Source organism: Arachis ipaensis, chromosome B5, assembly GCF_059453495.1.
Source record: "Arachis ipaensis isolate K30076 ecotype BB chromosome B5, ASM5945349v1, whole genome shotgun sequence".
In the NCBI taxonomy this organism is placed as follows: domain Eukaryota; kingdom Viridiplantae; phylum Streptophyta; class Magnoliopsida; order Fabales; family Fabaceae; genus Arachis; species Arachis ipaensis.
This window is the reverse complement of record NC_142440.1, coordinates 137837381-137855036: the sequence shown is the minus strand read 5'-3', so window position 1 is coordinate 137855036 and position 17656 is coordinate 137837381. Positions and strand designations below refer to the sequence as shown.

The 17656-nt window shown below is 29.0% G+C and overlaps 1 protein-coding gene across 1 annotated transcript; it reads right to left on the bottom strand.

Moving 5' to 3' along the window:
• Nucleotides 1-8838: 8838 nt before the first annotated feature.
• On the bottom strand, nucleotides 8839-12248 carry LOC107644082 (protein indeterminate-domain 14). Its single transcript, XM_016347874.3, has 3 exons — nucleotides 11630-12248; nucleotides 11145-11544; nucleotides 8839-10298 (listed from the first exon to the last, which is right to left on the bottom strand). Exons 1-3 carry the CDS (start codon nucleotides 11739-11741, stop codon nucleotides 9200-9202), a joined length of 1611 nt encoding a protein of 536 aa, XP_016203360.1. The 5' UTR covers nucleotides 11742-12248; the 3' UTR covers nucleotides 8839-9199.
• Between the last annotated feature and the right edge of the window lie 5408 nt (nucleotides 12249-17656).

Below are 17656 nucleotides of genomic sequence, written 5' to 3'. Positions count from 1 at the left end.
TTCATTAATGTTGTAAATAACTAAATATTACTTGATAACGATATGTATCATACTTTATGGCAAATTGGCAACGCAGGCATACAACATGACAAATTGCAGCATAACCCTTAAATTGCTAACGTTGTGAGTGCTTGTGATTGCCTTTATATAAACGGAATAATATCTTTTTTAGTAAAGTAAATTTAATGTATTTACCAAAAAAAAAAAAAAAAGATAAATTTAATGTTTTTGAACAATTTTAAAAATATTTCTAATATTTAATTTATTTTAATTTTGTTTTAATGTTTTTAATAAATTTTAATTTTATCTTTACTATTAAATTTTTAACAGTCAAAATGTGGTTAATAATTTGTGTTTCAATTTTACCCTTTTTTTATACTTACCACCATTTTATCATCACACTACTCTCCCTCTCCTCAACCAATGAAGCAACTATTACTGGCCAGAATAGAGAGTCCAATACATCACTGCATCAAAACAAGAATCCAAATAAAGAAAAAAGAAAAATTTTAAGCTTTAATTTCACAATTTTCACCCTAATTTGCTTAGACAACAAAATCAAGTTTAATTGTTCTTTTTTATTATTTTTTGATTCTGAGGCAAATAATGAAAGGGTTGAAAGAAAAATTGTTGAGGACGCTAAAATCAATCAAGCCAATTAAGTCTCGGACAAGGTCAAATTTTTCAAGTGAAAGCATTAGTATGTTAATTTTTTTTCAAAGATTCCAAGTTTCAACCTAAGTTCTCTCTTTGTTTCTTCCCAAGAAAATAGTTGTTGTCCACCATTTCCGGAGAACTTTGCTACAATGAATATTTATAGTTGCCAATCCAATTAAAGAGGAATCAGAATTCCCTTACACCAAAAAAGAGAGTTAGGTCTCAAGAGTCTAATTTTAAAATTGGATTCGAAAAAAGATTTGAAGATGATGAGGTAGAAGAATATAAACAGTAATTTTGAGGATAAAATTGAAAAAAAAAAATCATTGATCATATCTAAAAATTTGATGGTAGAAGTAAAGTTAAAAATTATTAAAACTATTAAAGATAAAATTAAAATAAATTAAATATTAAAAATGTTTTTAAAATTTTTTAAAAGCATTAAGAATAAAATGTATATTTTATCTTTTTTTTTAATTATTTTCAAAAGTTGACAATATAATATAAATATATATAAAAAAAAGTGTTGACTGTAGAAATTTTAATTAATGGCTAGTTTGGCAAATTGTGCATTTTTATTTAATAAACACTTAAATTGGCACTAAAAAATTTTAGATTAACTATTTTAGTTTTTATTTTTTAAAAATTTTTAAAAATTAATCTTGTGGGATATATTAATCCTTCTGTCATTTTGAACGAAAAATAATTTATCTTAGAGTAATATTTTTAGAATCTAATTGTCTTATATCAAAATTTGTTAAAGATTATTTATTCTAGATACATATTAAAAATTTAATTGAAATCAACAAGAGACCAATTTGTCTAACACCGTAACGAGTAATTTTTTATAACTTCTAGAAAATAAAATAGTTTTAAAGACTAAAATATCCGATCATAAATTCTTTTGGAACTAGTTTAGGTATTTACTTCTCTTTTTGGTATAAAATCGTGAATTATTTTTTTGACATGCATTTGCTCAAGGGTTTTTTTTTTTTCAGGTATTTGCGTCATATTTTTGAGCATATGATAGGAGAGTTTTTTTTTTGCACAAGAGATAGCTAATCTTTTAAAAACCCAAAAAGAAAATTCTCAATATGGGCCTCGCTAACCAATTTAACTTTTTATTTTTCATAAAATGTATACAAAAATGGCATAAATAACTACCAACAAAAGAAATATATAACTCGCATAAACTCTAAGTTTTAGTGTTTTACATTGACATTCAATTAGAATTTAGGCACTACCTAGAACTTTTATTTACGTGATAATTCTCAATTATATATCAGTGTAAAATAATAGTTTCGTATTTTCTCGACATAGAAATTAAACTCATATATTCTATATATAGGGAAAAAAAATGGAAAAAGAGAATCTTGTAATGAACAATTCAACATATGATATATGCCACATGCATGAGTGTGAGTCTGTCAGTGAGTGTACGTAAATAGGTTAATATTCTGAAAAGAAATTCACCTAGTTGCCCCATTTAATGTGCACTTTAATAACCAAAACCTTGGACCACTTTGTGTTATGGGTCATCAACCCTAAGAGTTTGGTAATAAATGTAGGCCTCATTCAAACGCAAATTAGTACGAAGCCACTTGAATGAAGTAGGTCCAGTTACAATCATGCTTTTGAACATGCAAATTCCCTCTTTCCTTCAAAGCCATATGGGCCCATTAAATATTTGCTTTATTATTTCACTTGGATCATTACAAAGTTTTTTTGGGCCTAACCATGTTTTTGAGCATCCTGGATATTTTAAAAGACTTTTTTGCCTAAATAAGTGAATCATTTTCAAGACTTACCTCACTACCAACCACTAAAATTGATTCCAATTTTGTTCATGTTGATTATCGGTGTTCATTCACTCCATGTGTTTCGTTAATAAAAATATTATGTATATAAAAAATCAACTAGTATGTACTTATACATAAATATATGTATTGTTTGATATATTTTTAATGTTTATTTTATATTTTAATAAGTATTTTATAAAGATGACTAATTTTTTATATATACGTAACATGATTGTTCTGAATTTGTCTCTCTAATTTTGTCTCACATTTAAAATGAACAACTTAATGTCCATATGGTTTCATACTTACTATGGCTAATTAAACTTGTTTAGATAATTAATTAATAAATCATAATTTATTCTTTTTCCTCATTGAAGGCCACCACATACAAGCTTGCATTCATGTAAGGCTTTTAGGGCAGTGGGGGATATATAGGGTACTAAACCTTCTTTGGGAGATTAATAATGATATGAATGGGGAGAGGAGGATTGATTGATAGACAAATTTTCCCCTCAAATTTTGTTGTGACATTACAATTGTGTTGAGTGAACAGAAAGCAAAAGATGTACTATGAAATTATATCTTTCCCTTTTATTCAAATGAGTGGATTTAAAATTGTTTCATGAGAACTATTATTGCATCTTTTCACTTCTAAGTATTGTTTTCGGAAAAAGGAAATTATACTTAAAGTAGATGGATCGATAAGGAAAAAATAAAGAACCCATACAGATCAGTATTTATATTATTTTCTTAACTAATTAAGGGATACTGATTAACAATAATATTCGAGATAGAGAATAAAAAATCAATCTAAATAATTTAAAGTTATTTTATTTAATATTTATTAATTAATTATTATTAGAATAATTATTATACAATTTTAGATGTAATAAATATATATAATTATAAAAATTATATACATAAAATTATAAATATTAAATTAAATAAAATAATTTTAATTATTGTCTCTCTAATATTATTGCTTATTAATTAGATCTTCAAACGGAAATTAAAACAGCATTAATAATATTATATAGGATCTTTAATTTGGCAGTATGCTTATTTAAAAATGGAAATGATATTTACACGATAACCCTAGTTTTGATTATTCAAATAACCAAACTTATATATATTACATATATAATTAGTATTTTGTGATTCTTCTGGTCCTCTTAATTGACTTTCCCTGAATTCTTATAAACATTACAAGTCCTTTGCCTTGGCATAACCCAAGGGTAGTCACAATATATGATTTGCATCCTCCTAAAAGGCATATATAATTGTAAATGGTTCATTAACATTAGTTACTATAGGACTTTATATTTATATAATGTGAAAGCTAAGGGCTGAACTCCAAAATTCAATAGGATAGCCTTGTTTTACGGACTAATGTCAATGTGAAGCCATGACAAGATTTGGTGCACCTAAGCTTTATATATGGAGGGGTCTTTTTCCCTTCTTTTCTTATTTATCTACCCTTGCTTCTTTTCCCTTCTATTATTATATCTTTGGTGAGGTCCCTATAAAATGCTCATTGTTCTTCTTCTTGCCTACATCTTTATCCTCAAATCTCAATCATATCTAAGACTTGTCAAAACAAAACAAAAACTTGATAGTCTCATCAAATATTATTATCCTACTTTTGCCAAAATAAATTTTGCTAATTTTTCAATAAGGTTTGCAATTTTTTTCACGAATAAAAGACACTCATTGAATTATTATTATTATTATTATTATTATTGTTGTTGTTGTTGTTGTTGTTGTTAGACATTATTCATTGGTGTTGGAAAAGAAAAAACGATAAATCAAAAGCTGATCTTTTCTACTGGGTTTGTACACATAGCACTCATCGTTGTTGCTTCAGTGGGTTTTTTTTCCTTCACTAATTTTATGCTTTCTATTGTATTTAGAGCTTTGACACAAATAGTAAATTTGTTGATTTTGATACCGTTGCACCCGAACTCAAAATATTGGTGTAATTCATGTAATAGAATATAAAAAATTATATAATTGTATGTGTCTGAATTTGTAATGTAATATTTAAGATTGAAAGTTGTCCGATCTAAAATTTTTTATATATATTTATGTTTATTAATTCAATTGTTTTGGGAAGGTCACACATGCATGATTGCATTCTGATATATCATCAGAACCCACTCATATATAGGTTAGATTGACCTAATTGTTAGGCTACGCTAGTGATACCAAACCTTTGTATAAGATAGTGCTTTTGTTTTATTAGTGGTATATATAAGAAGCTTAGGTTTGCAAGTAACTAAAAAACAAATGGGATATACTCTTGCTCAAATTTTTTGTCACAATTTCTAACATCCAGTAATCTACCCTTGCTCACTTTATATGATATTATGACAATTATTATTTCTATAGTTTCATGATTCATGCACTAAAATATCAAAGATATGAGAACCACCTCCTCTCGTCCAGTTCCACTATTTTCACATAGTTGTTCTTATGAGATATTTTTTAATTGAGTTTTTCTTTCAAGTTATACTACAAAAAGTTGCACCATCACTCTAAATTATTCTTGCTTATTTTCTCATTGTGTGAGTCTTTCTATGTTTTAAAGGTGAGTGATATCCCAAATTAATCGCAAACAATTTTTTATGTCAGATAAATTAGTTTCTGATTAAAAAAATTGATTTTTATTTTTTTGAATAGAAAAATCAATCCCCGATAAAATAAAAGGATAATTTAGTCTCTAGTATTTTTGAGTGATTAAATTATCTAATTTTTAAAAGATTAAGAACTAATATTATTAAATATTAATTTATATAATATTTTAAAGGTGAATGCTATTCTACTCTCTCTAAAGTAACATGTAAGTTATCCTCTCTGATATGTCATATTTTAATTGGGTGTTTATTTTAACCTGGGTTACTTTAATCTCATGAAAATTAATAATATCTTGGAAGACGATGTGACAGAAGAAAAAAATGGAACACCCAATAATACGGTGATACTTAGAGGCACAACGACGACGACAAAGGAGTGGGGATGAGTAAACGCAATTAGAGAGAGTTGGAGTACTTTTTCTAAAAGAATGATTTGGGAAGAGAAAACAAAACACCCAATGAGACGGTGATGCTTGGGAGGCATAACGACGACGATAAAGGAGTACAATGGGGAGGAGTAAACGTAATTAGAGAGAGTTGGAGTACCTTTTCTGGAAGAATGATTTGGGAAGAGAAAATAAGACACCCAATGAGATGGTGATGCTTGGGAGGCGTAACGACGACGACGAAGGAGTGAGGAGGAGTAAACGCAATTAGAGAGAATTGGAGTACCCTTTCTAGAAGAATGATTTCGGAAGAGAAAACGAAACACCAATGAGACCTGATGCTTGGGAGGCACAACGACCACGAAAGAGTGAAGAAGGTAACTCAGGTTAAAATAAACTTCCAATTAAAATATGACACATCAGAAAAGATAACTTACATGTTACTTTAGAGATGGTAGGATAGCATTCATCTATTTTAAAACATCAAAAACCAATTTATCAATTTTTTTTTTTGAATTAGTTTATCCGATCCAATACAAAATTATTCAGATAGGACTTATATATGATAAGAGTAGTAGTGTAATATAAACATTAAACAAAATTCTCAAAGTTTAACGAAAAATAAAAAATATTGTTGAAAAAAATAAACAAATTAAGAAAGTAATATGACTTTCATATTAATTGAAATTGACAAAAATTATACTGTTAGAGATATATCCATTCGTACACTTCTAATATGATATCAACATTTTTATAAAACTTAGAGTTTATTTTTGTTACCTAAAAAAAATTAACATAAAAGAACTAAAAAACTTTCATTAAAAATCAGGCTTTAAACTCAAAAAATACCATTTCATAACATATGACAATAACCAAACCTCTCATTCTATAGACTTATTTTCGCGATATGACAATAATAAAAGCCAAAAAGAATTTATGAATTGGGACTGAACACTAAATAAACCCACCCACTAAGCCAAATATGAAGAAGCATACCAAGTTGCAATATATAGGACCCCTAAGGAAGTTAAATGTTGTGACTCCTTTCACGTTGATGATAATAAAAATAATAATAAAAAATATATTAGTACATCAAAGTTTTTTGTGCATCAGGTAAGAAAAGTAGGAACAACCAAATTACAACATAGACCATATAGAGAAGAAGCACATGGTCCAAGGGAAAAAGCTATATAGCCATATAGTACATGATGATGAGAAAGGAAACTAGATAAAAGAAAATATACACAGAAACCTTTAAGCTGCTGCTCATGACTTTGGCTTTTCTAAGACCCTCTTTTTTGTATTGGTTCTATCAATGATATATATATTCACATATATTTGCAGCATATGATGGAGAATCCAACAACACACAGTACTTTGTTTTTTTATGTTGTTGTGTGTATGTGTTTTCTTTTTTTAAGGAATTTGTACTTGCGCTTCAGCATTAACATAAACGAAGATTGATGGTAAACGTAGTTGAAAAAGTAATAAGTTAACTCCATTATGTTAAAAAGGATAAAAACTAGGTTTTTCTCTAGCAAGTTCTAATGAAATTTGGTTAATTCGTGCAAGATATGTTTATTATTGGTGGGTGTTAAGGTTTTTTTTCATGTTAACGCAGAATTTGAAAAAGAACATTGTAATGTAAGTGGTTTAATAAGATAATTACATCATTGACTAATTCTAGGATTTAAGCTTTTGATCTTGAATTAAACAGATAATTCAATTATTATTTTAAAACTTTCTTTTATTAAGCCATTTAAAATATAAATATTAGCCTCTTCTAAGACTAAATTAAGTAATATATATTACACAAGATGCATAGACTTAATTTAATTTGTCATATATATATATATATTAAAATAATAAAAAGAGATATATTATATTTATACAAAAAATTGAATCAAGATCATTTAAAATAAAAAAATTAATAAAATAATAACATAAGAAATTAATTATTTTTAAATTAAAATAGTAAGACACACATTTTATAGAATTGTGATTAATTCTTATTTTAAAAAATCTAAATTTTAAAAAACTAATGTATATTTTATAAATGTCAAAAAATACATAAATACCGGTAACCTAATATTTCCAAAGGGTGGTCAATGTTATACGTGTTATATGTAATGTTAATTAATGTTATTAGTTAATGTGGATTGAGTATAATAATTTGTGAGGATCAGAGGTTTGTGTTGATATTGGAATGGAAATTCAGTTGTAAGTGGTTGCATGAGGCAGTGTGATTGGTGCACAAGTAAGTATGTAATGGGTGTTTGGAATAGTGGGTGTTATTTATCACAAGACATGCAATAGAAATAGGATTCAAATAAAGTCGAAAAGCTTTGAATGGTCTCTGCATATTTGGAAAGATGCTGGTTCTTGGTTCTGCTCTCTGTGCGCCCACTTCTGCTGCCAGCAACAATGGCCCTGATTCTGATGCAACAAGAGAGAGAAAGAAAGAGAGTGAATGAATGATGATGATGATGAGATGAATAGAGTTTGTTTGTGTCTGAGTCTGTGTGCCTTAGAGACCCCTTGAGAGGGACTACTGAGTTCTGTGACTGTCATTAACCCCTTTCAACAGTGGCACTGAAAAACATGCTCCTCTCTCTCTCTCCACCTTTTCCATTCACATTTATATGTTGCCAGAACAATATAGCACCCTAAAACCAAGGACAATATCTATTTCTCTATTCAATTTCTCTTTTTTTCTGTTTTCATTTTTTTTAAAATTATAATTCCTATATTATCTTTAGAAAAATATTATATATCCATACAAAATTAATTAGCACATATATTTATATAGTGATTAATAATAAAATATTAATATTAACATGTAAAGTACGTATTAAAAATAAATAAAATAACAGAAAATTGTTGTTTTTTGAATATATATAAGCTTGGTGGTTTCACTAATCCGTGGATACATGTGTGAGTGAGTGTGAGAGCAGTGATGACTAATGAAGAAGAGTGGCAGGAGTAGTAGCTAGGCTTTGTATTGATTTTTTCTGATGATGTGAATAATAGTCTCTACCTCTTTTAAATATTTTTGTCAGTAGAGTTGTTTAATGCTGATGAAATAGTGTTCTCCGAAATCTGCCCTACCACACAACATAGTCCAAACAGATAATCCAAAACAACAAAAACTTTAGCAGTCTCTACTTCCTCCCTCCCTGACGCCCCTTATTCATTGCACTCTCTGCCACCCAAATAAACCCCCATACATTCAATTCCATCACTCCATTTATATACACACACAAAACTTATTATGTACAATAACCTTGTATCATTTTTTCCTAATTAGTGCTATTCCCCGAGTAACAATTTTAACATGTACTTGTTATCATTACATACACTACGTAACATAATTATCTTCACTTATACCAAATTTAATTAACAAATATAACATGGCATCATCACAAACTTGCAACGAGTTATACATGAAGAACCAACACCATTAACACTCATCTCTATTACTTTTAATTTTCTCTCTCCCTCCCCAGCCTATTCATAATTAATTAACCCCACTTACATTATATTAATCCCACTCACTTCACTTCTTCTTCTTCACTTGGTATACCAATTCACAAAGATATAATTAATTAGCTCAAAAAATAGAAAATAAAAAAGGGTGGTAGTACATGGAAAGATGATAATGATGTGGATGAAGATGAAGATGGATATGATGACGATCTTCTTCTTCTTCTTCTTCTTTCTTGTTCTAAGAGTTAGTAGCTGTAGATGCTTTCTTCCCATTATTATTATTATTATCAGTAATAGTAGTAGTAGTAGTATCATGATCGTTATTATTGTTCTCTATAACTTCTCCAGCACCTTCGGTGGTGATTCCAGAAGACATGTAACTGAGAACCAAGGAATTTTCATCTGGTGGTGCTGTAGCAGATACTGGTGGTGGTTGAAGATGAAAGTGTTGCTTGCAAGAATGGCACGTGATTTGCATGATGGTTGAGTTTATCTTCTTCATTGCATGTTCCTTGAGAGCGCAAGCTTTGTCGAGTTCAGCTTGCGCTTGTTGCCTTATCCTCTTTGCATTGTTGAACTCTTGTTCCGCCATTTCTATCTGCCTCTTTGCTTGTTTCCTTGCTTCTTCTGCGTACGCTTTCTCCGCCATGGCTAACCTTAGTTGCTCCCTCGCTTGTTCTTGAACCCGTAAAGCCATGCTTGTTGCTGTCGCATGCTTGTTCTCGTTGCTGCTGTTGATGCTCTCTTTCGGTGACGAGTTCCTGTTTGATGAGTCGTTCTTGTTATTGTTCTCGCTAATGTCTGACGAGGTTGTTCCACCAATGGAGAGTTGCAGCTGTGTTGAATGCTGCTGGTTTTGAAGCTGCTGATGATGATTATTATCACTCTTTGGTGATAGTGTTAAATCAACATTGGGGATCGAATTGTTGTTGTTCATCATCATGGTGGTGGTGGTGGTGGTGGAGAGTTGAAGATCCAAGTTTGGGTGAAGGAGTTTGTTGCTGGTGTTACTCTTCTTGAATAGGAATGTTTCAGCAGTGGCTAGAATTGGGGTAGGGTTAGTGTTGTTGAAGAAAGGTGGTTCTGTTGTTGTTGTTATTGGTTTTGCGATCACAACAAGGCTTGTTGGTGTTGTTGTTGTTGTTGATGATGTTGGTTGCCATGGAGCAGTGCTGAAATTGGTTTCACTTCTTGAAGGGCTTGGACTTGAAGCTGTTCTTGATAAACATGCAGTTGGAGTTGGTGGTTGTTGATGATTATGATTATGATTATGATGAGATTCTGTCCTAAGCCTCCCCATGTTGCAAGCATCTTGATGCTCAATAAAGCTCTCCACCCTAATCACAAATACAAACAAAGAATAATCTTAGTGTTATATATATGAAAAAGAGAAAAAGGAAAAAGGGATGAAAAAGTGGGATATAAAAGGTGGTTGGGAAAAGGTATCGAGTGGGTTTTTCAAAGGGGAAGAAGGGAGGTTCCGTTTTCCACTAAATATGATAAAGGACAAAAGGAGTCAAGGGAAGCCAAATTAGAGAGATTTGCATTCTGTGTGTGCTCTAGTGCACATTCTATAAGAACAACCAACAATGTCAATGGAACAGATTATTACAAAGGAGAGAGAATCATGAAGAAACATTATTATTATTTTCATCACATTAAAAATTAAAAACAGTTAAGCGAAACCAACGGAAAAACTGTGTTTTGGGAACCGTGTTCTCCAACTGTCAATGAACAGTTCTAAGTATTGCTCTAGACAAAAATAAAAAGTAATATTTGGAAGAAAAAAAAAACACTTTTATATTAAGGTTCCATCAGTCAAATTATTTTTCTTATTAATTATCTTATTTTTTAGTTATCCAGAAAGGAAAAGAAAAAAATACATTTAATTTAACTTTTTCTTCCCAAGTCAAAACCTATGTAGAAACAATAGAGCTGGGCAAGGTCATCAGCTAAATTGCTCATCATCATTTCATTTAAAAATGTTAACAAGTAGAAGAAGAAGAAGAGTAGCACATGAAATAGAGAGAAAAAGAGAAAGGTGATGAAACTCAAATTCTGAAATCATATAATAGATCTATCCAGTTTTATAAAGATACTGTTTTTGGTAAATGAAAAGAATAATTGAAATTATTATAAGAGGAGTGCTAGAGTGACAACAGGTTTTACGAGATTATGAATACCTGGAGAAGACGCGGCCGCAGTCACAAGAGTGGCCGCGAGTGCCGCAGGTCTTGAGGTGAGCCTTGTAATCGGACTGCACCGCGTAGCCCTTGGAGCAGCGCTCGCAGACCCACTGTTTGTGGTTGCTGTGCTTGCGGCGGAAGTGCTTCTTGATCCCAACAAGGTCTCCGAGCGCGTGACAAGGGTCGTGGTGCAGGCAAGTAGGCTCCGGACACACGAAGACCCTCTTCCTGACCACCGGCGTCTCCCTCTTTAGAAGCTTCCACGGCACCTTGTGCCTCCTCCGATGCATCTGCAGGTTCTGGTCCCTTTGGAAGCCCTGGTTGCAGATCTCACACACATATCGATCCGATTCCAATAACGTCTTTGGCGACAGCGACACCACCTCTGCATCTGGATCTACATATTTCAATTCCAATCACTTATTAATTATTATTAATTAACCATCAAATCAATAACTTGCTGGAATATTTTCTTGACCTACCTGGTGTTCCTGCGGGTCTTCTCTTCCTTTTATTGCTCGGAGTGCCATTATTATTATCAGCACAAGAAAATGGTTCTGAACTTGGAGCTACTGAAGAGTTATTCGCTAACATGGTGACTCTACTTGTTCTTGTTCTTCACTGTATGGCAATTGATGATGACGATGATGATGATAGAGAGAAGAAGAAGAAGAAAAAGAAGAGAAGAAGAGGGAGAAAGAAAGAAAATAATGAAAAAACAAAAGCTAATTCTCCTTTTCTTTCTACCCTTTCGGTTTCCTCAGCTTTCTTTCTTTTTAGCTTGCTTTTGAGCTTTCAGCTTTATTTATTTCCTTTTTTTTTTTACTTCCTCTCTCTCTCTCTATCACACACACACACACATAAGCAATAGCAGCTTTGTTTTTCTTTGGTTCTCTCTCTCTCTCTCTCTCTAATTCTCTATCTATCAAAGTCTCTCTCTCTTGTTGTTGCTTCCAACCCTCATCTTCAGCAGGGATTGTCTGTAATAGCCCCCCTTCACTTCTCTCCTCTCTCTCTCCCTTAATAAGCACTTTCAAAAAGAGGGACAGAGAGAGTGAGACCCAATCACAATGCTCGAAACTTGATCCCACAAGCACCTCTATGGGCTCCATTCATTCACATATATAAATAATTTTCCATTTAATTAGAGAAAAAATCCCCTCACAAAGAAACAAAACCCTTTCATTATTTCGTTACACTGTAATTTCCTTTTTCTTTTTTTTTTTCTTTTTTGCTTTGCATGCATAAATACAACCCCAATTTCCCCTACAATACACACGTAAGTTAACTATTTTTGTCACATTCTATATATCTCTGTATGTATGTATATATACACGCAACCGTTATTTATACTCTGTTTTATTTTATATAATAAGCCGATCATATTTGTTTCTCTATAAAAGATATACAAGATATTTTATATAAAATGAATAATTTTAGAGATTTTTATGGTATTTTTTTTTATATATAAAGATACCCGTACTTTCAATCTAATCAATGATTTAACATTTATTTCTTAAAAAATTTAAAATTTATTTTTAAATTAATAAAATATATGACAGTTTCTCAACTCTATAAAAATTAAATACCGATGATGTGTGATATTCCATATAATAATAATAATAATAATAATAATAATAATAATTTTCATCTATTTAATTTATGTATGCCATTATTTTTATTTCTCTCTCCAACATCACACGCTACATACGATCAAATACCATCCCTCCTATGTGACATGTTGGTAAGAAAATTAGGCTAAATTATTTCATTTTTGGGGGTTTGTTTAGATTAAATGGTGGTTGTGGATTTATCCATTCAAACAATAAGGAAATGTGCTTTTTACTTGATATGTGCATAGGTATTATCCCATGTAAGGAATTGAGTATTAATACCAGTATAGGTAAAAATTGAAATACATGTTCACCTACGTATATTGATCACATAAGATACATTATTATATACTAATTAATTATATATTTAGTCTGAAATTTTGACATGCAAAAAAGAAAAGAAATTTTATAATCTTTAAGATTACTAATTCATACAATAGTGCCAACTCATTGTTGTGAAAAACTAAAAATTTAGACTGCTTCATATTTTTCATCATTAATTCCAATTTATATTTCTCTCTCTTGTGCAAGTTATAATTAAGTTGGGGGCAGATGTATCTTTATTGACCATAGTACCCATACTTGTGACTCTGCAGGAAGTCTTATTAATTTCACTTGAAGCAGCTTTTTGTAAAGGTGATTATGAGGATGTGAAGTCACCTTCAAGGGCAATGTTGTAATTTAAGTTCACAATTTTTCTCTCCCGGAGTTGCTTTGCTTTATGGTAAAATGAGGGCATCAACTTAACAGTTGTGGGTTAAAATTGGAAATACAATTCCTTTATAGGTGAGGTTCTTAATTAAGATTGGCAAATATAAATGCCATATGTACTGGTACGGCAATTAAATTAATTTTTTAATTCCTTTTGAATATTATAATTTTCTTTTAAAAAAAATTGATTTCTAATAATTGATTTTTGTCTCTGATAGTATTTTGTTTTATTTTTTGTTCTTATACAAAAATAATGGGTGCCTTAAATCTAAATAGTTATGATAAAATTCTAAGTATGTAGTTTGAAGAGTGCTTGTAACTTTTTCTATTTTCTAAAATTCAAGCATTGATCAGTTATAAAAAATTGAAGTTTCCTAAATAATAATCTAAGCTTCTAAAAATTAAAAGTATCATAAATTTTAAGGACTAAAATAAAATACTTTTAAAAATATTTGGATTTATATATATAAAAATATATAGCGTTATTATATAAGAACGAAAATCAATTATGCTTAAAAGATTTGGATTTAAAAAAAAAAAAGGAGTCACAAAAAAAAAAAAGTAAAGAAAGCAAAACAATGTCCAAAGCATTCACAAATTAAAGATTAGAGATATATTTAAGCCAAAATATAAAAAGGGCTCAAATGTAACTAACTTCGTGTGATCGAAAATTAATTTTTAAATAACCAAGTGTACAAATTAGCATAATTCGATCAGTTAAGAGTACGTTTCAGTTTTAAAGAATGAGGAAATATTTTTTTTTTCTAAATTTACTAACTGAAATAAATACATATAGTATCATCATGTACTTAGTGCATGTTTGGACGCCATTATTTTGTTAAAAAAAGATTTTTTTTTAATGAAAAAATATCTTTTTTTATTTTTTAACGTGTTTGACAAATTTCTAGTAGTAAAAGTAAAAGCACTAGTAAAATAAAAAAAAAAAGATCTTTTTTAAGAAGCTGTAATTTACATCTTTTTTTAAAAGATCTTTTTTTTTTTAAAAAAAGATATTTTTTATGTAATAGATAAACAAAAAAGTACTTTTATATTGTTATACCCAAACATAATTGATTGATAAAAAGACCTTTTTACATGAGATATCCAAACATAAAATTATTTTTACTTCTATAAGATCTTTTAAAAAAATATAACTCAAAAAAAGATCTTTTCTTAAAAGCTCACCCAAACAAACCCTTAATTTTCGATGGGTAAGAATGTTAAACAACTTTCTTTAACAACCTCTTTAATTCAACATATTATGGCATTCTTTTAGCTGCAAATAGTTTCGCTCTTTAGTCATAATTATTATTTTATTTTCTTAATAGAAGAATGTTAGAAGGTCATAAAAATTTATAGACAAAAATATGTCGTTGAATTATTAGACTAAATGAATTGGAGTGATAACTAAAAATGAAGACCAAAAATAATAAATTTTGATTATTTTTTTTCATATGACCTTTTTACTCGTGTTACTTTCATATTGACGTTAGTTTGATCCCCAAAAAGTTTTTTGAGTATCAATTTATTCCTAATATTTATATTTTATGTATTGATATCAATTTAATCCGTTCATAAAAAAAACTCAGTAACTTGTGTTACAATTCATATCCTAATTAGTACATTAATGTATGATATATGTTACTTATTTATCTTCTTAATTAATGAAGGCGATAACTTTTTTTTTTTTCATCTTTCTTCTATTTTTCTAATTTAGATATATTATCATTTATGTATTTTCTCATATCAATTTAAATTTTAAAAAAAAGTGACTTCATGACATAATATAAACATATAAAATTTGATCCTTGTTCATCTCAAAATAAAAATTTTTAGTATAAAGTGAATAAAAAAATCTTAGTTGATAATTCAATCCCTAATAATAATGAGAATTATATATATATATATATATATATATATAATTTAGTTATCAAATTAATTATTATATATTTTTATATATTTATATATATTTTTTAACTAAATACTTAGCTAGTAAAATAATCAAAATATCATAATAAAATAATCAAATCTATAATAAAATAATAATTAAACTTATTTATAATATATAATACAATAGAAAAATTATAAAATATTAAATATTTTTATATATTTGTGACTAATTTTAATATACATTTAATATAATTATTTTATGATTGGCTTTTTACTTATTCAAGGAACTCCCGGACATGTGAATTGAGCAAGGGAATTGTAGTGGGTACCTTATTTCTAAAAAAGAAAAAAAAAAGAAATATTAGAACTAAGTTGATGTCATTCTTTTTACAATCAAAATAATATAATCTTGAAAATGTTAAAATTACCAAACCCTTTTCAGTCCAATTTTCTTCAAACAATTTTGTGCCGTGTATAAAGATTGGCCGAAAATGTTGGTGTTTCTTACATTGATGATGCTAACACACGAATTGTACGATCACATTCTTCATTTTTATAAGTTATTATAAATACACTTGTCTTTCAACTAGGCCTTTATCACATATATACATCTAAATTTTCTCTAGCATATGTTGAATTTGATGCAAATGAGACCGACACATCCATGTTCAGAAAATCCAAGGTATACTGAAGATATATATTAAGCTTCAATTTCACGCCAATTATATTGTTGTATGTTGTAACAAACTCCTTTTGGTTCTATTTGATATTGCACATTTGACTTTATGTATATAAAATTATTTGAGCTTGTTAGTTAGTTTTATAGAAACCGTATATATATGAAGTGCTAATTGTGTTAATTCTAATTAATTTAGTAATTATGTTAGGTATATATTAAAATTAGTCACTAATATAAAATATATATTAGAATACAAAATATACATTAAAAAATAAATTAAATAATATATATTTATGTCAAATATATAATGACTGAATTTAATGACTGATTTTAATGTACAAATGGTATTTTTGTTAATTTAATTCCAATGTTGTAAGTAGAAAGTTATTCTGGTCTTGTTTGTACCACAACATATATTACAAATGATCATATTTATGTTTTGAGAAAAAGGTTAAAAAATGAAGGAGTTGCCTTCTTTGTCTCATTGGAGAGGATTATTAATTTAACTAATAGACCAACTAATTAATACTATTGTTACATTCTTTGTACCATTATTGGAGAAAGTTCTTCAATTGTTGTTTGGAGAAAATATTTAATAACAAGCCCAAGGTAAACTAAAGTTTCTTAATCAATAATAATAACAGATTTATAACTGCCAATATTAAATTTAGCTGAGAATTGAAGTAACATCAAAATGAAGTTCGCGTTACTTTTTATGCCACTAGACCTAAATTCTTGAATATCCGTCAGTTAAGAGTTAATGATTAATCTCTAATTCCGGTTAAATTTACATATACATGTTTTGAATATCCGGTAATCACGAGTCAACGACTAATTTCTAATTCTATTTAAATTTAGTAAAAATTTACGTGTAGTTATTTTTATATAAAGTTAATAATAATTTAGTTAAATCAGTCAAATTATTTAACAGTTTTCGACTATCAACTTCGCATGAAAACACCCTTACGTGAATTTTCGCCAATAAATCTACATATACACGCTGTCTTTAAAAATCAAAGCCGAAACATGAGGTTTAAGTAGCCTAGGGATTTTATTGATCGACAAACATTATTCATATGTATATACCTACCTGCATGTGCTTTGGCCGATAGGTTCTCTATCTCTAGTCTCTAGCTCCTTTATCCAAATAGCCCCACTTCCCAATCATCTTCAAAATGAAGAAAGAAAAAACAAGTCAAGAGCTAAATCATTAAATAAAGTACATGAGATTCTGGTACATTTCAAAATAAAGCTAAAGTTTTTTTTCCCCTCAATAATAAAAATGTTAGGGAGTTAGAAAATTTGTGAAATTTTATTGAATGTTAGAATCATGTGATGTTTTCACTAGTTCTTGAATGAATATATATTAGTTCTATTATTTTATTCATCCAATCACTATCTTGTCATTTATGAAGACAGTGATAATAATTTTCTGATTTTATGGAATTACTTTTTTTAATGTCCATAATGAGATTGAAATATATAGGATAAGGTTAGATTGAAACACAGGATACTTTTACTAATGCTTTGGATTAGGTTCATCTAAGGTAATCTTATTTTTCTTGAGTTAAAAAGTAAGGCGTGTTTTAATCTAATTCAGCAAAATGGGTGTAAAC

What these genes read in the sequence shown, in the direction of transcription:
- LOC107644082 (XM_016347874.3), bottom strand. Translation starts at nt 11,741, where the DNA reads ATGTTAGCGAATAACTCTTCAGTAGCTCCAAGTTCAGAACCATTTTCT. An exon ending in AAGACCCGCAGGAACACCAG is followed by an intron (nt 11,545 to 11,629) that starts GTAGGTCAAGAA and finishes TGAAATATGTAG; the next exon opens with ATCCAGATGCAGAGGTGGTG. An exon ending in TGCGGCCGCGTCTTCTCCAG is followed by an intron (nt 10,299 to 11,144) that starts GTATTCATAATC and finishes ATTTGTGATTAG; the next exon opens with GGTGGAGAGCTTTATTGAGC.